This window comes from Mytilus californianus, unplaced genomic scaffold, assembly GCF_021869535.1.
Source record: "Mytilus californianus isolate M0D057914Y unplaced genomic scaffold, xbMytCali1.0.p SCAF_12, whole genome shotgun sequence".
Classification (NCBI taxonomy): domain Eukaryota; kingdom Metazoa; phylum Mollusca; class Bivalvia; order Mytilida; family Mytilidae; genus Mytilus; species Mytilus californianus.
The window spans coordinates 57,685,254-57,709,879 of NW_026262604.1; the positions used below are offsets into that span (position 1 = coordinate 57,685,254).

General features: G+C 31.3%; 1 protein-coding gene across 3 annotated transcripts; it reads left to right on the forward strand.

The window, feature by feature from the left end:
* Positions 1 to 32: 32 nt before the first annotated feature.
* LOC127722063 (gamma-aminobutyric acid receptor subunit beta-1-like) lies at positions 33 to 15,624 on the forward strand. 3 transcript variants are annotated; one of them, XM_052228913.1, is made up of 8 exons: positions 33 to 154; positions 5,859 to 5,981; positions 7,628 to 7,825; positions 8,866 to 9,126; positions 10,277 to 10,432; positions 11,989 to 12,165; positions 14,090 to 14,137; positions 14,876 to 15,624. In XM_052228913.1, exons 1-8 carry the CDS (start codon positions 104 to 106, stop codon positions 14,975 to 14,977), a joined length of 1,116 nt encoding a protein of 371 aa, XP_052084873.1. In that variant the 5' UTR covers positions 33 to 103; the 3' UTR covers positions 14,978 to 15,624. The 3 variants fall into 3 exon arrangements, with proteins under 3 accessions (XP_052084873.1, XP_052084875.1, XP_052084874.1); XM_052228915.1 differs by lacking the exon at positions 33 to 154 and adding an exon at positions 667 to 770; XM_052228914.1 differs by lacking the exon at positions 33 to 154 and adding an exon at positions 1,481 to 1,510.
* The last annotated feature ends 9,002 nt before the right edge of the window (positions 15,625 to 24,626 follow it).

Sequence of the window (24,626 nt, forward strand, 5' to 3'; positions counted from 1 at the left end):
ATACATAATATCGTATGTTTTCTCTACTAAAATTACCAAGTGTAATTTAAAGATATCCCATTTTGTCATAGTTATAATAGTTGACATGTAGAATGAATTGAACATGGCCGAAATAGTAAACGGGGAGAGTAAATCTACAAAACCAAAACCCAAGGTAGGCTACTGTGATCATGATATAGAAAAGTATCATATTACGAGTTATTAAGACAAAGAGCGTCGGTAATTGCTTACTGAGTAAATCATAATGTAGGAACATGTTAAAAACAGTTAACTTATAAAAACATATCAACTGAATTGATATTATTTGAAATGGAATGAAGTGTTGTGTGCAGTCTGTAAGCACGACTGCTTACACATATTTGTATGTAATGTAATTGAAACGAAACTAGTCATACATTGGGCCTGTAGTATGCATGGACTAATTGCGACTTAATTTAGGGAACATCGAACGGGTATATCACATATATGTAGATATGCACTTTTTGTTATTATAATATATATCCTATGGAACCCTCGTCAATTATTGTAAATAAAGTTCTAATAGTAACCTTTGTAATACTGACACGAACTTATTTAAATTATTGTTCCTTGATCTTCGTTTTGAATTCTAGCTTGACTACAGTGTCTATCATATAACATTTTTATAAATATAAATTTAAACTATATACCAAACAAAGAAAAATAAAACAACCTTTAATGTTTTGTATGTATAGTTGTTATGCTACACATGTGTGATATTGATATAATTAAACTTTATAATGGAAAATAAGGTAGGCATATTTAAGATATATATTTCATAACTATATTTTCTCAGGAGTAAAACCCTCCAACAATTCAGCTGTCTCCCTTGTTAAATACTTTATGTAATCAAAGTAAAACTAAATATGCACGTGTATGTCTTGTTCGATGAGTATTTCTTAGTTAACCGTGCATCACAAGGGCCCAGGGTAAAAAATTTGGACACCCAAACTATAATGTAAATTAAAACACGGGATGCTTCTAAAGCAAATTTAGTAACCTCTATCAACTGATACCGTCTCGGTGGTCTGTTGGGAATGTGATTGCCTCCAGTGAGGTTAGTGCTGGAGGTCTTGGGTTCGATCTCCAACCGGGGTCAAACCACAGACTTTCAATTGGGTATTTGAAGGTTCTCCGCTAATTATGAGTAAGAGCAAAGACTGGTTGGCTCTGAGTCAGAATAATGTTTACCGATAGGGTGACATGTCTGCCTGTAGGCCTGTGAACAAGCATATGCCAAATCCGGCTAAGCGTGCCTGTTAAGTACAAAGAAAGGTTTATAATCGTATTACATTAATACGTTATCGTCCTGGATAAGCAATTAATTTGCCACTGGACGTTAAACAGTCATCTATCCATCCTTTATCAGCTTTGTCTATTATATAGTGCAATAAATGTAATCATACCATGTAGCAACAAAAAGGCCTATCGATATTAGCAAATTTCTCTTCTAATCTAGCTTTGATGTACCACAAAAATGTCAGGTTCGAAGGTAAGTACTACTAAGTGTCCATCCATATATCCTTAAATACTAATTTCTTTATAAACATAGTAACAGCGTTCGACTACCTTTGTAAACAAATTCCAAATCCTCAACTATTAACAAAATAATAATAAAAAGTATGTCCTTCCCTCGACGTATATGGTGTTCTGTCCATAGTTTATAAATCTTCTAACATGATGTTGAAGAAATATGATGTAATGTTGTTTTTATTTGTAGGAATATATTGGATAGTATTTAGTAATACGTAATACTCTCCTATTCATGCATATGTACATAAATGGTGATATGTATCTGTAACATTTAGTTATTTAATATCACATAGTAAACGTTTAGATATATATAGAATTATGGCATTTTTTTATTTTGATAATGACTTTATCAGCAAGAATATTAAGCGAGCCCGTATAGGCCGAGCTGGTAGTCGAGCTGATGAAGCCAGTATCAAAAAAAAAATGCCATTATTCTTTTTATCGGCAATTTGTCTTGACTGTATGTTTTTTGGGTTGAGAATATGAAGTAAAATGAAATAGTTAGTAAAACTACTTTTACGCGTTCAAAACGTTGGGATTGTTGTTCGGTTGAATGTATCAATGCAGTTGGAAAGCTGGTCACGGTTTGACCCCAAGTCTATCAGCAACAATAGAGTCACGTGACCGTGAAAATTTAGCAAAACTACGGATGAGACAAACCTCACTTTTACACACTAAAATACCACTGTCATTGTAAAAACTTATTGATCAAAATAATCTTGAATATTCATAGTTTTAACTCGTCAAAACTTACACAACAACTCAAAGTCCTTTATTCTTTATTTTATCTTCAAACTTGAAGTTTGTGTGAAAATTGTCTGGTCTCCTGATCGAAAAATCTAAATATTTTCGAGGAAACTAAAAATGATGGGCTGAATTTAAATTTAATAAAGCATCTCATTAAGAAAAACACTCGATATGAATATCTAGGTAATACAGTTTTGGATACGCAAACGTCAAGTTATGTTCAACACGAAGCGATGGTTTTTTTGCCGATTTGTGCAAGTGGTTATCTCCCCTTGATACCACCAGTCAAAAATAAAAACCCACTAAAATGAATACAAAGGAGTTTATTTTACAAAAATCAAGAAGAAAATAAAAGAAAGTCGATTAACAACTATGTTATTATAATATTAAGAAGAGATACTTCCCTACTTTTCAGAGAAGGATTAAATGTAAAAATTAAAAGACAAAAAATTGGTAAAAATTAGATCTAGAAACCTAGCTGAAATGATATAAATTAGCTCTGGCTGATGTTTACTTTCAGTTTGCAATTTTTATAATGGGATATGGGATCACTCCTAATGGATTTTTTTAACTACTTCTAACAATGATTAATGCAATAAAACATACTGTATACAATCAGTTAAATAATCTTTCTGAAAAAAAAAAATAATACTGACCATTTATATTTTATATTTTAATAAAGTGGGACCAAGAGTCAAAATTTAGTTTCTTCAAAGTAAATAAACCTTTTAACTCAAGCCTATGTTTCTTAGTTGAACAGTACAGTACTGCCTAGAAAATATCCTACAGATAAAGGAAAAGTTTACCAAAAAATGACCAAAATTCTGTAAAAAAATAATGCTTAAAATCATAAGTGAAAGTGACATAATTTTGAATTTAAAATCATTATTATTGTAAAATTCAACTATTAGTTTAGCTAGCACAGTAGCATTTGTCCAATTTCTCAGGGTAATTTATAGATTATGAAAGTAAACTTTTTGAGAAAAAAAATGAGGCTTCTTCTCTTCAGGTTGCTGTATCTGCTTCTTTACATATTTATAAACAAAGTATTGTATATTTTACCTGAATAATTGGATATTAATTTCAGAAAGGAAAGTTGGTATGACAAATCTTGTGCATTTTACTTTAATAATGATCAATGATGATTAAATTTGACAAGATTTTGCCATTTGAATAAATTCAATTTTGTAAGAACACATCTCTATGAATTAATTTCTTGTTTGACTTGAAAATCTAGACAAGTGCTCTTATTAATGTAGCTTTCTTAGTAAAGAGATAATTAATAAGCAAGGTTTTTAACTTATAAAATATAAATATAATTAACTGACCTTCATTTCCTTTTTTCATGTTTTTTTCCTCCAGAAATTTTCGTTGCAATGCAATTTCTATTGCTATTTTTGTGCTTTTGTTTATCCATAGGCCATCACTAATTTGTCATATTTGCTTCCAGCATAAATGAAATTTTCTTAGACCTATAGTTTCAAACGCTATAAAGAAGAACTTTGTTTGTTGTTTCACTTGTCCAATGTGTAAATTTTAACTATGTGCATATGACCCTGACACATATTTTGTAAACGTTATTTGACGTATGTTGAAAAAGAAAACAATGTCACCGTCAATTTGTGTAGGGGATCAAAAAGGGTTTTCATTACTTTAAAATGGAGGTATCGTGTGGAATTGTGAAAAACAACAATTTTTAATCACACTTTCATTCATATCTATAATAAAATCAGTATTTCAGAGTACTTTGGAAACAGGTACATGTACAATAAAAAGAAGTTGAACTTTACTGTTTTGAAGTAGAAACGCAGCCAAAACCAGGTACAATTTGACATAACTGGTGGTCACCAAAATTGATGTATAATAGTAAAAAATGATGGCTTCAAAATTGTGTAGAAATTTGAAATAGTTTACCCGGTTTCATTTAAGATTATTACCGTTCTCTTCCGTATGTGGATACGCAAACGTCAAGTTATGAAAAATCGATGTTTTTGGCGAACAAAAAAGATGGCTGAATTTTTTTAGAACGGACAGGATAAAGAAATAGCAATAACAAGCTATTTGTGATCATGTTTGTATGACGTATTGAATCTATATTGGTCGCAGAACCTACAAATTTTAAAATTCAATTATAATAAAAGCATGACAAGTTGAAATAAATACTTTAAACGTCAATCTTTTAGCCGATTGATTTGGCGGACTTTTTGACGTCACGGATGACTGTAGCCCACCTAATTAATTCCCCCTGCTATTGTTGCTGATAGAGCTTGACGACAACGGACGTTTCCAAGGACTTGCTTTCCAACTGAATGAAGTCGCGTGCATTTCATTGATGAATTGGTGCGGATGGTCTTGACCACGTGACGTTGCTGCACTGATAAATGACGTCATTGCGTAATATTTTCGATTAGCAAGTCCTGTCCATGATCTTTAAAAAATATTACGCAGTAAGATCAAAGGGAAAATGTACAAATTGCCGATAAATAAATATATTATCGACTCTGTAAAAAGCTTGGTTTTGCAACTAGTAAAGGAGTAGGTCCGGTAAGGGCCGATTTTGGCCCCAAATTTCAGGTTCATCTGATGAAAGATTTTGGACACTTTTTAAACACTTAAGTGTCTACTTTAGTAGAATCAATTTATTTATGTGAAAGATTTGAACTGATTTAGTCATTAAAGACGCTCATATTCAAGTTATTAATCTATCAAATATGCCATAATATGTCACTTTTCAGATGGTTTTTGTCAAAAATGAAAGTGGCCGCATCCGTGTTCATCCTCAACCTTTATATATGCTATGTATTATCATCAAATACAACTTATATTTAAATATTAAGAATGAACACAAATGCGGCCACGTCCATTTAAGACGGAAACCGTCTAAAAATTAACTCAAATGCTAAAATTATGAAGATTTCAGTAATTTAGCATGACTTAATGATGCTAGTACCCGATAAATATGCATTGTATTATCAAAAACAGCCCATATGTATGTAACAGAAGTATTCTACTTTCCAATGAATAGCTAAAAGTTTACATTTTAACAATTTTTTAAAACTGCTATATTTTGGGGCCAAAAAGGGGTCTTACCAGTTGAACCTACTCCTTTGTTATTGGATATTTGAAAACCTACATTCTCTCGCAAATTTTAACTTTTGTTCGTTATGGTTTAGTTTACAGCATTATAATTTAATGTTCCTTCATCTTAACGAAACAATGTTTAAAAACATAAACTTTGCTAACAAACTTTTTATAAATATATGATTAGTTTTTGTACTAAATGGATGCATCCTAAGTACATACATGCACATGTATGCAATGCACTTATTATTCCAGATGGCACTTATCAGTATTATTTATTCAATTTGCTCATTTTTATCAAAACTTCACATTGAACAATTAATTTCATCAAGTATGCTGCCCTATATTAGAAAATTATCATGCGCTGTCAAAAAAAAAACAAATTGTCAATTATCATACTATCATAATTTAAGAGCATGTTTTTCCCTTTCAAATTGTCAAATAATTATTATATGTATGAAACAATATTGTTTTTCCAGAAAAGCGTTTTCATAAAGGTAACTTTTCTCAAAATTAGTAACATCGAAACAGTCAAAGAGCAGTTCTCAGCAGACGTCTTTATCAAAGCAAGATGGCGGGAACCAAGTTTGGATCATAGCAAGGTATATGACAATAATAACTAAAGTATCTTCTACTTCCATTTTAAGTTCTCTATTTTTTTTTAGATTTTCTTTATATAATTTATCACTTCCTGAATACTATGCACCTCTTGAAGTCTTTTCATTATTTGTGCAGTTTGGTTACTGTCACACTGACGTATAGATCGTCTTTTATTTGTATGTAATATTTGCAATTGTCCTTGGGTCTAAAGCACTGACCAATCGTTCTGGGATGTAAATATTATAAACTTTTAATGTGGTACATTAACAAAATATAGTATTAGTACAAGCAGAATAGTTTGATGCAAATACATTGTTTTTGCAATGAAAAATATTATATTAGATTAAGAAGTGTTACTCAATTGCATAGCTCTTATTTCTAAGATGACGTAGGTCTTCATGTTGGTTCTTCGTGTTTTTCAGTTCATCAATATTTCTTTTTCCAAAAATATAGTAGCATAAAGCATAAATTTGACCTTCTACTTCCCATTTATCATCGTTACATAAAATCGAGGTATTGTCGAAAGAAAGAAAGATATTAGCATGGTCTATTAAAAATTCTAATGCAACATCGTTTGTAACGTTCATTTTGATTGGATAACGTCACCAATCTTCATGGCATCAATTCACAATCCTAATGCAACATCGTTTGTAAGGTTCATTTTGATTGGATAACGTCACCAATCTTCATGGCATCAATTCACAATTCTAATGCAACATCGTTTGTAACGTTCATTTTGATTGGATAACGTCACTAATTTTCATGGCATCAATTCACAATTGGTGCTATGAAAAGGTACGCGCAAGCGCAGACGACGTATGACAGATTGTAAATGTAAGATTTGACGTTGTTTTCTGTCAGTTTAATTGTAATGGAGATAACAATATTGTATTTTAAGCTCGCGTCGCCAGTAATCTTAATTTGCGACCATCAAATCACCAATTAATGCCGTTGTAGCTTAAAATACAATACAATTATCTCCTAAATGAGATACATCACTCTTTCAGCCTATTTCTGACAATGTTATATAGATCTAGTGTGTGAGTAATTCATTCCACAAAGTATGTCTGATGCATAGAATACAATATTAGTTTGATGTGCAAGTTTACATGATCCCGTCCAGCATATGTAAAAAGTTAACAACAATTGAAATGTTGATTTGTGTTAATGACACAGCTGCCCGACGACACAAATAACATAACATGTATAGGGATTATGATATAACACCAAATACTAGGCAAGTGTATACAAACTATCCTTTTATTCATATTTATTTACGTTATAAAGATTTCACTCTACAAAAAAGGCTAAATGACGTGATACGGCACTGCAAACACGACGCTCAAATTAGGGGAGAATGACAAAAAACTGTATTTGATGTTATTTGTTAATTAAGTTTTTTGTTATTTCAAAGAAAAAACAATATATCCAATTTTCTTTTCAGAAACCTCTTATTTCTTTAATCGTATTTTGTTCTCGTCCCGAATATGCAGTATTTTCCACTGGACATTAGGCAGACGGCAATCAATAAATCAATAAATCAATCTTTTTTTTTAATTTACCTTGGAGTTTTGTACTTTTGGTATACTTTTTAGTTCTTTTTTATAATTTCATGGTCAGAAATTGCAATAGTTATGCTGTTTTACAGGTTTCTGATAATTTGAAGTTAGATCAGTATTGGAGCCCTAAGTTAGTAGTGCAGAATGTCCTTGGTAGTCCTAAACAATCATCATGGAAAGAACTTAACTTTGGTAAAGGAGGAGAGGCGTTTATTGTTGAAAAGAGAAGGATCAAAGGTTCTTTTGCGGAAATGCTGGAACTAAGAAACTTTCCGTTCGATTTTCAGGTATGTATATCTTTTCGGACCTCGTCACCAAGAAAGAAACGAACATCCACCACGGTTTCAAATATTGCAATATTTGTTAAATTTAACATTGAATTTCGTACGAATTTGAAACAGGTTAAAAACTGTTACTAAACTGTAACCTCTATAAACCACCTGCGAATAATTGCATGCTGACTATTACAAATGTTTGCCGTGATCAAAACCGATAAAACAAATAACATACATGCAGTGCATGATATTATTGGTGGACTCATTAACATCGTCTTGGCTTTGATCTCTATTATTGTTTAAGAGATCACTATCGCAATTCATTGTTTTATCTCAATATCGGATTTGAAAATTTCTTCTAAATTAAATTCACATTAAACAAAATGTATTTGTATTACAACAATGTATATTTGATATAAATGGGACTTTAAATTAATAATTGACAATCTTATTCTGTTTGTCTGGAGATATATTTTAAATAAATAGACTTTTTAACCTTTAAACTTTGTCGAAGTCGAACTAATCTGTTACGTTACGAAAAACACAATCAAAAGTATTCGTTTTTATAGCAGACACTGGTCGTTCCCTTTAATCACTGAACTATTAATAACATTCCTATATATATTACATCGAAGAGATTTCTTTAACCCCCATCCCCCGGCACACACACACAAATCCACACAACTCTCCACAAGAGACCAAACGACACAGAAATTAACAACTATTATAGGTCACCGTACTGCCTTCAACAATGAGTAAAACCCAATGTATATATTTGAAAAGGAAGATAATATTTACATGCACTCAACAACGAAAAGAGGTTTATATCATTTAATGCGTCTGCCTTATTCAAAAACAATCCAATAATACACATGGCCGGAATACATGTGTATATCTCCAAATCTTTTGATTTTTTTTATTGAGGCACACTATCACATATCAGTCGTTTTATATCTTTGTTGAGATTTTTGTATATGGATAAAAAATGCGAACTCTATTTATGATTTTTTTTTTATTTGAATACATAACCATATTCTTGATTTATATTTCAGGATATAAGTGTAGTAATTACATCAGAACATCCTATCCAAGAGCTTGAAATATTAGAGGACGAACAAGAGCTTAGCTCGATGAACGTATCATGTTTTGTGGATGTTCAAGAATGGGAACTAAAAGACTTTGTTGTAACAGAAGCTAAACAGATGACAAAAGAATTCTCCGAAACTAAAAATATATCATTTCCGTTATTGACAGTGAAAACTTTAGCTGTCAGACAATTTGGTTTCTTCGTATGGAATATACTAATTATAATGGTAAGTTAAGTAATGTAAGCAGGTATCTTGGAAATATAATTGAAAAAAAAACGTCCTTTTCTTCTTGTATATTTATTTATCATTCCTCCTTCCTTTCATTTTCATTCTCCTATCTTTTCTTCCCGTTTCCCGTCTCTTACTTTCCGCGGTCTCATTGTACCATATCCGCACAAACGTTGCTACATTCTTTTTTTCTTGATTTTATATCTGATTGCCAAAGATTTTGCAACTTTCCTTAAACACAGAGGGGTTAAGGCGAATTTCTTGGTTCATTTATATCAATAACTAAGAAAGTAAAGCTGTTACAGTATGTATTTTATTTCGTGCTCTAGTCTTCTATCTTCTTACACTTCCTTTTGAAAGTGTTCATATATAGGATTCAGTTATGAGGGTCTCGATCAGGTTTACCGAATAGAGATTGATTTAATAATTATTGGTGTTTAAGGACACTTTCAGCACACTTGACTATACAATGGGGACCAGCTTTCATTGATGCAGGAAGCCGGAATAGCCGGAGAGAACATCAAACTTTCGGATTTTGTTTCTGGTTATTGAATACAGAGGAGAATATCAGATAATTTTTTGTATGAATAATATGAAATATAATGTATACGTCAATGAGATAGCAACCAAACCACAGAAATGACGAACTGATCAGACGTCTAGAAATTCCTTGTATTTGTTCAACAGAAAAATAAATATCAAAAGAATTCAGAAACGTCAGTGAGTGACAGTGATTTATCCAGGGAGTGTTGTTCTTGACTTTCTGTGCAAATAAATAAAGCAAATAGTCAGTGGCGGGTTCAGGAGGGTAAGATCAGGGAGAAGCGAGTGTAATATATTTCGCTTAAAAAAACGTCAAAAATTCGGTGATACCTTTATCGTTATGGCCCTTTACGCCCCCCTTTTCCTCCAATCCTTGATCCGCCTGTGATTGTTCTGCAATCTGTTCAATAATAACATATCATATAAACTATTTTTATGACATATGTTAGATATACATGTACTCAGTTGTAGTTAGGCAATGAGAACTACCTGTAATATGAAAATTGCATTATATGTCAAACATAAAGGATGTATTCTTATAAAAAATGGCGGACAACATAATCTCTTAATCAAAGTCTCTCTGGCTTTTTTTTTTATTTTACAGACCATCATCAGCTTGTTATCATTTACAACATTTGCTGTCGATAACACTAAACCACAGAACAGATTACAGCTAGGGTTTACATTAACATTGACGGGCGTTACCTTCAGATTTGTGACCAATCAGAGTTTACCTAAGATATCGTATCTTACTAAATTGGTAAGTAATTGTTTTTATATATGTAACTGTCTTTGAACAAGTGTATGGTTTAAGAATGACTGTATATAAACAATTGGTGATGAATGTTAAAATAAACGAGAGAAGATATCAAATTGGACAATCAAAATTCGTCTAAAAATGGCAGAAAACACCACTGCTTGAAAAATACAACCAAAATGAATTCACATATAGAAAATTAAACATTGAGCATTATATAGGAACGCCTCCACAATCAGGGTACCCATGTGTTGTTTATAAACTCATCATAGATACCAGCCGAAAATTGTGTACGCCAGACGCTGGCTTTGTCTACAAAAGACTCATCAGTGATGCTCGAATCAAAAAAGTTAAACGGCCAAACAAAGTACGAAGTTGAAGAGAATTGAGGACCTAAAATTTCAAAAGTTATGAGTTACATGTACATTTGATGTCCAACGTCGAATACTATATAACACATGAATGTAAACATATATGGGTAGTCTAGTTTTTATTTCGATATCCGTTTCTTATCACAGTTATAAGTAAAAGCTGTGAAAACTTAAATAGGGTGTTATTTCAAAATATAAAAAAAGAGGGAAAAAAATGAAAAAAAAAGTATAAACATTGAGATCAAAATTACACTTTTCACCAAACGAAAACTTTTAAAGGCAAACGAGGAATTTGCCTGAACTTTTTATTCAGTTCTAAAGATAGGTTTTGAATATTTCAATAGTATGCAACATACATGTATCAGATCGCTTAAGGGCATACGATACAGTTTTGATCCCACGGTGATTTTTTTACGAAAGTTTGCAATCAAGCTATTTTTCACATAGGCAACTCAAATATGTAGTAAAAAATATACCTTCATGTGCTACTTTTAGAGATAAATAAGGTCGAAATTTTAGACATTCACTGGACATTTCGGTTTCTTGGAAATTTTTATCCAATGGAAAGACACACCTTAACTTTTTTGTTTCAAAAGATAAACGCAAGCGAAGTTTTGTAAAAACATCTGGAATATCTTCTCTACATAAGTGTGTTTTGAGTTTGTGTAACAATTCTTTGGAAATAATTAATGTTTATCATTTTTTCATTATTTTAGTCAAAAAACGGTATTTTAAGCTGTATATTTATCTAATTCAAAAAAATTTCATCGGTGATTTGTTCATAAAATGTGGCACAAATAATCTTCATACATAGTCAAGATTAATATCATTTTTAAAAAGAGGGGGTCCATGAACCCGTTTTCAAGTTAACTCAGTCTGTATGATAAAAATCAGTCGAAAAATGCTTCTTTTCTCGATATGTCACAGTTTGACGTCGCGAAAAATAACATTTTACGTTAGCGACATCATCACCTCCCCGTAACTATATCGTATGCCCTTAATATATCACTACTGATAGCTACACGATGAAGATTTGGAAACTTTTCTAGTCTTTGACTGAAAATAAAGTTCAAAGTCAGGAAAACTATTTCTAAATATAAGAGTTAAGAACGTATTATTTAAGTATTTGCATATATTATTGTTGTTTGTAAGATGTGAACATATTTTCTGTTTTATGTTGTTTTTAAGGATGTGTACATATTATTTTGCATGATATTCAACTTTTGCATCAGTATATGGCACGCGGTTATAACCCGTTTTAATGACAACTCAGACCAAGATTCAATGGACTATTGGGCATTTATTATCTTTATAATTATATACAGCGTCTTCCAATTGATATACTTCATGATAGTCGTCGGAAGTGTAAGTATAAACTACATGAGTATATATACTTGATGATAGTCGTGGGAAGTGTAAGTATAAACTACATGATAATAAAATACTTCATGAAAGTCGTCGGAAGTGTAAGTATAAACTACATGATAATATAAACTTCATGATAGGCGTGGGAAGTGTTAGTATAAACTACATGATAATATATACTTCTTGATGGCCTCAGACCACAATTATTCTTCCCCTTTGCTACAATGCATTTTTTGGTAAAAGTCAAATTGAATTAAAAAATTTGCACCGCTTCAAACATGAAATAAATTTAACTGCTTAAAGACCATTATTATTCTAATCAAATATGCTTGTCCCAGGACAATCCATCAGTGCTTTTTTCTTTTGAGAGCCCTATTAACATGCCAATTGTAGGATTTGAATCTTGAATAAATGACGAAGGCTAATTTCTACCCTACTTTCATTTTGACTAAATCACTACTTTCACTTTCAACAATAAATTTTTTCCACATGTTTTACTTATTTCAATATATATGCAACTGATATGACCACTTACATGGTAAACATTTCAAAGAAAACAGTAGACAGAATGCTTATGAAGAAATACCCCATATAATAATTGGGAAAGGGAATTAATTGTGGTCTGAAGCCTGATAGTCGTAGGAAGTGTAGGTATAAACTACATGATAATATATACTTCATGATAGTCGTGGGAAGTGTAAGTACAAACTATATGATAATATATACTTCATGATAGTCGTCGAAAGTGTAGGTACAAACTACATGATAATATATACTGCATGATAGTCGTCGGAAGTGTAAGTACAAACTACATGATAATATATACTTTATGATAGTCGTCGGAAGTGTAAATACAAACTATATGATAATATATACTTTATGATAGTCGTCGGAAGTGTAAGTACAAACTACATGATAATATATACTTTATGATAGTCGTCGGAAGTGTGAGTACAAACTCCATGATAATATATACTTCATGATAGTCGTCGGAAGTGTACCACCAAATTACAGACCAAGTTCTAACAAAACGTGGTAGAGTTTGTTAGCGCTCAACTCTCCCTGTAACATGGGACAATGGTGTTATGTTAAAACATGAGAACACAACTGTAAAAATCAGTTGGAAGTACCATTAAGTGCATTTGAAAATTCTTCTGACTCAGATAATACTTAAAACTTTATGTCAAGAAGTGGTAAAGAATTATAATAAGTTCTAGACTAGAATGGTCTTCATTTCTGTATGTTTTTGTTTTTGCCATTTTTCTCCATTCCTTTTATATTTTGTCAAATTATTCTCTATTCTTTATACCTTAGAGCTCTATTATTCTGCGTTCTTTATTTTGGTCGTATTTTCTCTATTCTTTATTAGTATGGCCCACTATTCTCTGATTATTGTCCATTATCCTCCGTTCTGTAAACCGAATCCAGAACCTCTCATTTGTATTTATACAAAGCTTCCTGAAAATTGATATTCATTTGTAACCCACCAGTTGCTATTGTTTTTATTTCATTTGTTGTTGTTTCTTTGTTTGATTATTTTGTCGTTAATCTATTTAAAAAAAAAACGGAATGACATTTCTTTTCGTGTAGGAACATAAACACTTTCGGATATTCGGGGATAGTAGTTAATAACGCAATAAGAAACTACTTGAATATACTCGTGTAAACTATTTTGAATGGATCCGAAGTATCATTGTTTTGATGGAATATATTAAATCATGGGACTTTTCTTTTTCAACTTCCAGTGATTTCCTAAGAAAAGCCTCTGAATCTGAAAAAAGACACCAGTATCAAAATTAAACTTTTATTAAAATAGAATATTACTTTTTTTTAGTTTTCCCTTGTTTCTGCCTTCTATGATTAAAGGTATAATGACATATCTCCTTGTAAATTAACTACAGTGTATTTTTACATTACCCTTCAGTATTTCTGGAGAAGAAGCAAGGTACAGCAACAAGAAAAGGAATACCAGGTAACTTTAACGTAATGAAAGGCATAATACAAGTGTTATATATTTAGATCGCCTTTAGAATTAACGTATTTAATGCACGAAAAGCGTAGCTTTGAGTGTGAACTCCGATATTATTGGCAACGACAAGTATAAATCAAATGAAAAAAAGAAATGAATAATTCGAACAATAATTCCTCGAAGTAGCTGTATTAGTTGAACTCTGAAAGGTGTTTTACCCTATCCGTTTTTCAATAGCAATCAGAAGTGCTACTTTTTCTCAGAATCCACATACGTTTCCGATCAAATAAATTAATATAATTATTCCATTATGACTGCCGATATCTTAAAAAGGGAAATAAGAATAAAAAGGGAAACATTTATTCCTTTCTTAAATTGAAAGTTTGACAGAAAATACAAAAACGTAAAAATAAGTGAAAGAGAAGAAGTAATTTAATAACGTTCTTACTAATAATTGAATAAAACGTTTTACGAATTGTCATTAATGACTTATGTTCTGACTTGTCTTTAAATTTGCACACCACTGTTTATGATCAAAAACTGAAGTACAACGTTTTGATAGAACATGGGTGCAGTAAACCTATCTGGTTCTGATTTATTGAAAAAATGTTGGCATCGAACCATACTGCTATACGATGGCTGCATTCATGCACGGAGGCCTACAAAACGAGAGAGAGAAAGGTGTTCAGGCTAAAACAATTATCGGGTTATATTGTATGTATTGTTGTTTTTTTGATTTAGGAGAAAGCAGTTAAGCTGATAGGAGAATCATGGAAAAGCAATAGAAAAATAACAAGCAGATCAAAAGTTAGAGATGGTCGAGCATCCCTTTTCTTTGGATAAAACATACCAAGGAAATTATTGTTTCACAGTATTTGTAAAAAGAATAGAAAACGATGCAATTTTATAGACAACGTCGGTGCGTGTAAGTTCGCAAAGAAATCAAAATGTATGCAAAATTAAAAGAAGAATCTTTGCATTGAACATTTTAAACGCAAAACTATTCATTAAATAATTAGATATTCACATTTTTAAAAGCAAACCTTTGATTGAAAAGGACAATTGTTTAAGTTTGTGTTATTTTTATGTGCCTTCAGACGTTTTTTTCTTAGTTTATTTACTATATCATATTGATGTTTATCATTTCATGTCATGGAAAGCATTATGTACATGTACGGATCATTAACATATTGAGATTTGTAAAATGTCTATTGTAACGTTTGACTATTTTGTTTAATATATAATGATTATTCAGGTATTTCTTGAAACTGTCTTCTTAATTCATTCGTCAGGACAAATCAACCATAGATAAATATGTTCAGTATACTTTTAACTTGTAAATTTAACTCACTGGGTTATCCATCGTCACTTTATTGATTCAATTAATCATGAAAATAAGTATTCCCGTATCATGGCGCGCATAATTAAAATATTTTAAAATTGTTATATATTCTTCCAATATTAAAGATTAACAAATATTTACAACCTTTTTTTTTATGTCAAATCGTAATTTATATTACAGTATTAAACGTCAACCCAAGGATTTATACAGTAAGACTTGTAGTAAGTCTTACTGTGTACATATTTGAATTAACATTTCAACCGTTATCGTGTTAATTACCGGGACCATACGCGTATGGTCGGACCAAGGATTCTTACTATACAAATCCTTGGTCGGACCATATAAGTATATATTCATATACTCATGATCATACGCGTATTGTCCAAATACTCATAAAGTCCGAAGAATATATATACTATTCCATACTTTGAATGAACTTAATTATATAATAGATATTATATATAATGATTTAAAATGTGTTTCCAACTTAAATTTTTTTTAAATGACTAATTCTAACCTTTTAATACTTTACATGTATTATAAATTGTTAGTCAATGTATAACATTCTCATCCATCAATCAATAAATAATATCGTACACAATTTTGCACAGACGTGGTTATATTGTTGAAAGTAAACTTAATTATTTGCGTAGGCCACGTTAGAATGAACAGCAAACGTTTCTTTTTTTTTATTGTGTATTCAAACTATACCAAAGAGTTCCTTTTGGTTTTTGGTGTGTTTTTTTTTAAAGTAATTATTTTGGTTATATTTCGAGATACTGCTATTGTTGTGCTCGATTGTGTGTCTGTTGGGATATTTCTATGCATCGGCAATATTATAAACTTGAATCAAATCTTATAAAGGTTTACTATAATAAGGTATCATGACAGTAGATTAACTGTCCGTTCTGTCAAATTCCACTAGTTTATTTTAGAACTCGAAAGCTGTGGGAGAAAATCTGCGTTTTTTTTCACTTTTTGTATGAAAAATGTAAAAATAAAAAAACGTGGTATGATTGCAATTTTCCCCAGAGACCAAAATGAGTCAACTACAGGTCACCGTACGTACGACATTGAACAATGAGCAAAACCCATACCGTATAGCAAACTATAAAAAGCACCACAAGACAAATGTAAAACAATTCAAATGAGGAAACGAACGGCCCATACAGAATGTGGCAGGGTTTATATGAAGCATTTTTGCGGGCGCCGAATCCTCCTTTAACCTGGGACAGTGGTGTAACAGCTCAACATAAAAATAAACCATATAAAAAAATAACAGCTGAAAAAGGCTCGACTCGTCAGATCGACAAAAACACACAAAAACAACTTTGACACAAAGTACATATCTATTCTCACAGTTACTGAAAGTTAGTTCAAAGCTAATAGCAAATTTAAAAATCATGTATCTAAAACCAAAAAAAAAAAATCATTACACATCCAATGGATTTAGTGTATAGACATCGTACACAGTCAGATAAAAAAAAACATGATCATATGCAATGCTAAAATATACCAGTACGTATCGACAGAATGTAGAACCATGAATGTACATATGTACAGTTGTATATGGCAATAATATTTAGTATTGTATGGTAGATTTTAATTTGTTTGATAACAAAATCAATAGTTGTACCTATAAACCAAATATAAAAAGATCTCATTATAGTGTTAAAAAGATAACCTTTGAGAATAAGAATATTAAAGGGAGTCATTAGTTTACACGGATTAAAACGTACTCTTTGTATGGTTGCCTATCGCGAGTCACCTCAAAGGAGGTAGAATATATTTGAAACGGTCAAATCGGAATTAATGTTCAATTAAGGTTAGATGTTTCTGGTCTTCCCATTATTGCAATTACTCGGAATTCGTTTTTCACTTCACGTCATTTTTCTGATATTAAACAAATGCATATTATGTCGTTTTTTTTCTACCTTTATGATTATTAGGATAATTTAATTAAAGAACAATGAAAATAAAGAAAAAAATAGAACTCAGTCAATTTTAAAGCCAACATTTGGTTGTGTTAATAATATGTCGGAGCGAAGACATGTTGCACTAACAATTTTCTATTACAATATAATGCCACATTTCAATTATCAAATTACTGATTTTTGTTGGTGAAAATTGAAAATAAAAGTTTTTCAATCTTTGAAAAATCGAATGTTTTCATTTACTTTCGACAACTTGAAACTCAAAGGTAATAACATACAAACTATGTCTGTCTATCGTTTTACGTATCTCAATCCAAGATACGCCAAAACAGCTTTCCGTATAGGAGAAGTCACCAAAAACATGCCTACTAATTAACTCACAGAATTCCCGAACAACGCTATGAAGATAGTCGACTGATGTAATAACTTCTAAAAGACTATAAATAAAATGCTAAAGCAGTGCTCTAGTGTACCAGAGTATTGCAAACGTTTGCTGTTTTCTAGCTCCAACATGTCTACTAATAACTGAAGATATGTCTATATCCATTCAAATTATATATATATATAAACTCATCATAGATACAATGTAACAAGATTATAACTGTATTCGCCAGACGCGCGTTTTGTCTACAAAAGACTCCTCAGTGACGCTTGAATAAAAAAAAATGCCAAATAAAGTACGAAGTTGAAGCATTGAAGACCAAAAATTCCGAAAGATTTTTCCAAACAAAGCTATATGTTTATATTCATTTAAATCATATAACTACCGGCTATTGTTGCCGTTTTGGCCTTGCAACATACTGTATGAATTTGACTTGACTGTTCGACCAAACACTATCTTGCCATTAGGTAGGAAAATATTATGATTGGTGTCATTTGACGGACAAATAATTGCTATTCAATATACCAAAAAAAAAAAAGAAAAAAAAAAGAAGTAAATAAAAAAAAAAGATTAGGAAAGTGTTGATTCAAATTTTCAAAGTAACTCAGTTGGTTTTACTTCAAAGTTATGATTGATTGAAAAATTGTAACCAAATTCCTGCTATTAAAGTTAATTAAATAAATAGACATTGGACTGGAAATTCAATAAATGCTACCCTATCTTCTTGACATTTTAAGTAAATCTACTGTACTTTTGTAACAGTCTATTAAATGTTAATTATTTTTTTTATGACAGGCAGTCATTTAAATAAATATATCTGTCAGTGAGTTTTAAATGTAGGTCAGCGAAAGATAATTATCTAAAGAATTGATTGGATAGAAATAGAGTTCTTGTCGATATATATTTTAACGATTTAGTCGAAATACTGTAGTATTTCTCTGGACCATAAATCGATTTAAATAGTGAATGACGTACTGAACACTTTCATTATTGTAATTTAGTTTTTACTTATCTAAACAACATCGTTTTTTTTTAATGTAGGTACACTAAGTCATAGGCTTTACTATATTAATAAAAATGATCTCCATAAAATGTTAAGTGTAAATTTTGAAAGCAGGTGAAAATATTGCACGGGTTGTCAAACAAAATGGCTGTAGCTTTTAATCGACGGGAGCTAAAATTGACCGATACTACTTCCGATACGACCATACCGGATGATGATATCGCTAAACTAATGTATTATTTATATTCAATGTGTGTTGTGTTGCAACTAGACGCAACAGAGTATGGAATTCAGAGATTAAAAGATTACAAAATATTTCATTTGCTATTAAAGCATGAAGAACAGGAACTTATAAAACTGTGTTGTTTACTATCTCCTGACAAACTAGAAGGGAAATGCATTTTTCATTCAGAGGAATTGTGCAAAGATGTAAAATACACCAATAGATTCTTTGAGGTGGATTCAACCGAAACTTCATTTCCTGCAACATATACAGTCTTTGTTGGGTCAGTTGAAGTATCGGTTAATAAATTCATGGTTTATCAAACGTCATGGATCAATAAATTCTATATAGATCCCATGAACAGTATTAAAAGAGGACGCAACAGCACGAGGAATAATGCAGCTATGATTACTATGTCGATAGTTACACCATCGAATACCAATAACAATACCACGCAAAACAATGGTAATTGGGCATATACGTCAACTTCGGAATCTCTAGACTGTTGCGTTGTTCAATAAAAGCTTGGCATCCTGGCCGTTATTTGTGTATTTGTCAAACAAATGTATTTCTCAAGTGTATTCAAATTCAATAAAAAGGTCATATAAAAAAGGATAAAAACCACCTTTTACTTCGGAGAGTTGTACGCCACTTCCGATCAAAGTTATATATCTACTCGCATAAACGATTTGAATAAACTTTCAATCATTTTGCAAATGAAATGTAAGACAAAAAAGAAATAACCTTACCAAATAACTATGATCGTCACAGCATAAATTTAAAATAGCCTTTAAAGACCGTCATAATCATGATAATCATTTGGACTAGTATTGTGAAAATAATTGTGAATTGTTGGATCTCGTTCCATATAATTGTATGTATTTCAAGATTATATATACATGTACGTCACAAAAGTACGTCACTGTTTGTGGTGTCCTGTAATGTCGTTAATGGGAGATGTCCGTTGTTATTCTGCGGTTTACATGTTGTAATGTGCTTTTATTTTATTTATTTATGCATTTCTCTGTGCTGAGTGTTCTTTCGTTTGTTTGTACTGTATTCCTTCACGTAGTGTTGTCATTTTAGCGGTATTTTTTTAACATTGCCATATAAGCGGGAGGTTTGGCTAGCCATAAAACCAGGTTTAACCCACCGTTTTTTTCTTAAAATGTCTGTACCAAGTCAGGAATATGGCAGTTGTTATCAAATAGTCCGTTTCTATGTATGTTGGCGTTTGTTTTTGTTGCAGTTTAGTGTTTCTTTTGTTCCGTTGTTTTCCTCTTATAGTTGATGTGTTTCCCTCGGTTTTAGTTTGTAACCCGGATTTGTTTTCTCTAAATCGATTTATGACTTTTGTACAGCGGTAAACTATTGTTGCCTTTACTTTTAATTGTACAGAAATGTTTTCATTCGAAATTACAGGCTAGGGTAAGAACATTATGAACATCGATTAAGCAAATGAACGCTCGTACAAAAGGGATATAGTTTAAGTCATGAGGTCTGCAATATATATAGGTTTATTAGAAATGAATTCATTTATATGGAAACTTACTTAAACCTGGGGTGCATAATTATGAAACATTGTCTTCGTCTCCGCACCAATATGATAGCATATGTGATGTAAAACTGGAAATTAGATCAGCAGGAAGATAACCAATCTGATTGGAAAACGTAAATTTCATGGTTTAATTTAATGAAATAAACAAAGTAAAAAATTGACAAAAAATCATTTCCCACGCATCTGTGTATTACATGTTCATAAATGTATATATGTTACAGTGAATTTGTATAATCAGTGATTATGTAGAATCCCTAACATTTTCAGGGATTATGTAGAATCACTGGTCAGATTAGGGATTATATATAATCACTTAAATTTTCAGGGATTATGTATAATCACTAGAAAAAAATGTCAGGGATTATACATAATAACTGAAATGATGAATTAGTTTTATTTATAAAGAAAAGGAATAAAAGTTAAATAATTCATTCAATAAAATCATATTGAAACATCGTTATAAACATAAATTGTAAAATGTTAAGCACAATGTATTAAAATGATAACCTCAATACATTAAGAGCAATTCTCTGTAACCACCAACCATTTTATATAGGGGGGTCGGTACGCATAGTCACCGATTTTCATGAAACTTAGCCAAATCATGTGATCATGTAAAAAGTAAGAAAAATGCCCACCAAAATATTGCTAAGCCATGGTTGCCATGGCAACCAAGTGAATGAGATTTCCCGCAAATTTTGAGAAATTTAGCATCGAAAAAACAACTAATTTGCAGTCATTCGTAATCAAAACCAGGTTTTATTTATTGATATCTGCAAATATTTTTCAGAACCATAAAACTTAACAAACAAAATAGCAATGTCATATATAAAAAATATTTTTGCTGAATAAGAACTCAATTTCCTGATAAACTTTCTTAATACAGAAATATATTTTAGGTTTCATTGGGACAAAAATCAGAAAAAAAATAATATTAAACATGCAGTTTTCTTTAAGAACACATGTCTAATCCAGAATAGTAAATTATATAGCAAATTCAATTTCATGAGACTGATTACACATTCAAATACAAAAAATTAAAAGATGTCGTCCGATGAGACAACTCTCCATAAGACAAACAAATGTTATTTTTGTATGTAGACAGGTCCTTTGGATCTACAAGAAGACGAGAAAAGGAATATAACTGCTAAGAGATCGACGAGTTTATTTCTTTGGTTGGGATTGGCCTTTCGAGCAAAGAAGTTATGCATAGACAAAATATTCATTTACAATGACACATTTTTGTTTCCATAGCAACCACCCTAAAACCCAATATCACTATATAGTTACATTTATTATCTTAGTATAATTGGTTGTGGATGCAAAAGTGTAAAATTAGCTCATGCAAAATGCCTATAATTTGCCTTCTTGAATACATTGAAAACTCCACTATTTAAATCAGTGCTGCCCCCTTCTTCCCCTTTTGTCAGAAATAAATTTTATCTTTTATCTTACTCATAAAGTGTTATATTTTAATGAATAAAAGCCAAAATATTCATAAAACTTGAAATGTGTGCATGATTACTGCTTAAAATGGGTCATTTTTGTTCGTCAAAATATGCATTTTTGAGGTAAAATCTAAGGGGACCCGTTACCATGACAACGGGGGCATAAACAAATTTTTTGTCAACATATTTCTTGTTTGTTTATCGATAGCTACCAACAAACCAAATTTCAAGAAAATCTGAGACTATGCGCAACTTGGTTGGTGGTTACAGAGAATTGCTATTAAAATGTTAAGAACAAAAATTAATATGACAAAAACAATCATCTATATTTACAGTTTGGATGACATCGACTATTGCACATTTGCACTGCTTTTCTACAGGCACATCTATTTGAATCACATCTGTTTTTACCACAACATCCACATTTTAAAAAACCTTGTCCTTCACATATCGAATCAGATTTTTCTACATGTCTAATAGAGATAAAGTTTTCAATGCAATCATCTGAGGTACCAAAACTAGAGGCTCTTAAGAGGCTGTGTCACGCACCTAATTCTACTTAATGTAAAAATAGACTAAAAGCATAATAGATACTGCCGATCGTTCGTTCTGCCTGTTTTTCTATACATCTAGTTGCTTCAGTTCTCTCAGTTTGAATTTCTTGTTCATTTGAACACAATATACACAAAACAGATGTTCAATAACCTTTTTACCCATTGTTTTAACACAAATAACATACACTGTGGATTTAGTACTTGTTCTTTGCTAACGTAAGGTTAAACAACAATCTCAAACCGGATCAGCACAAAAGTATACTAATGAGACGCTAATCCTAGAAATATGCATAAATTATTATAAAATTACACTTTTATTTCTGTATATCTAGTTTTTATGACTTTAAGTTTGCTATTCACAAAAATATTTTTTCGTCAGATACTAAGTATTTAAGATTTATTATTTTCCTAGATCCATGCCCACCAGCCCCCATCTTATGTTAATGTATAATGATGTAATAGTGTAATCTGTATGAAATATAAGAGATGGAAGGAGCATTTAAACAATTTAAATCGTGACTTACTGTTCATTTAAACTTTCAAGGAATAAGAAAAAACAAATAATGATAAGTCTATATTTATTTTTTATCAAACCAAGGATCTTTGAATTATTGATAATCCCTAAAATCATTTCAGGGAATTTGTAGAATAATTATAAAAATCTTAAGTGATTATGTAAAGTCACTGGTCATTTTAAGGAATTATATATAATCACTAATGATTTAAGTGATTCTACATAATCCCTGAAAAATCAGGGATTCTACATAATCCCCGATTATACAAATTCACTGTAACATATATATGATATCAATTTAAATGAATTTATCATAATTGTGTTCAAAAATTTAATTTCAATTTATGAAAATAAAGAGATGTTGCATAATTGCACAACAAACATCAGTATCTACCAGGAACCAAATGACGTGATTGAAAGCCCCTATATGTCATCATACGGCCTTCAACAATACGCAAAACCCATACGGTACAGTAAGCTAGAAAAAAAAACAAAAATGAACAATAAACGGAAAAACAAATGTGACAGATAGCAAACGACAAAACACACTGAGCTATAGGCTCCATTTTTAGTTTCTATGACACGTTCATGCATTATAAACCTTTATTTGTTTTTCGTCTTTAGTTTTCCATGTTGTGCTTTGTGTACTGTTGTTTGTTTGTTGATCTTTTCTTTTTTTTAGCCTGGGCGTTGTCAGTTTATTTTCGACTTATGAGTTTGAATGTTCCTTTTGGTATCTTTCGCCTCTCCTTTAAAGGTTGACATATTGACCAACTGAGATACACTCAGAATTTGAACACACAATTATAAAATGTATCTAAGGTGGACGAGTGTCCTCGATACGTTACTCATATTTGAACATTTGATACTGAATATCGTGCGCACGATATATTTATAAATATCCTTCAACAGAAATTTAATTTTCAATTTTTGAAAGCCTTCAACCTGCTTTACCTGTTCATACATAAGAGAGCATTGTTCGGTTAATTGACTGTAGCAAAGACTCGAGTAAGTGTTTGAAGTGAATATCCGAAGAGATGAAGATGAATGAGTCCGTTGATGTATGACAGAGATTACAAAATCTACTTCTGTGCCTCTTCAAACGAATACCTTTGCACCAGTATAGCTCAAACTTGTGCGTAGGGGCTATGCAGAATATATATTCTACATCTCGCAACAAGAAATTATTTTGGTTTAGGCATGTTTAATGTACGGCTTTGTTTAGTTGCGCAATTCAAAGACAATAACAACAGCACAATGTTCAGGAGTGAAAATAGAGAGGGTCAAGGTAAACTTTCAGCTTGAAAAAAGGTGGGGTTCGTGTTTCGCAGTCTTTATTTTTTTATGTTGTATTTTAATAGAATAGAAAAGAAAAGAAACAATATGGGGTATACATTCATGACACAAAGTCAGTACATGCACAGCAAACAAATACAAAGAAACAAAGCACCGGTTTGAGCGGAATAATTTGCAAACTGACGATCACGCCACAACTGTGAATTGAAGAACAAAGCCATGAAGTAATATCAATAAA

Coding starts and splice junctions, on each gene's coding strand:
- LOC127722063 (XM_052228913.1), top strand. CDS start 104: ATGGCCGAAATAGTAAACGGGGAGAGTAAATCTACAAAACCAAAACCC. Junction 10,433..11,988: donor TATCGTATCTTACTAAATTG/GTAAGTAATTGT, acceptor GTTGTTTTTAAG/GATGTGTACATATTATTTTG. Junction 14,138..14,875: donor AACAAGAAAAGGAATACCAG/GTAACTTTAACG, acceptor TTTTTGATTTAG/GAGAAAGCAGTTAAGCTGAT.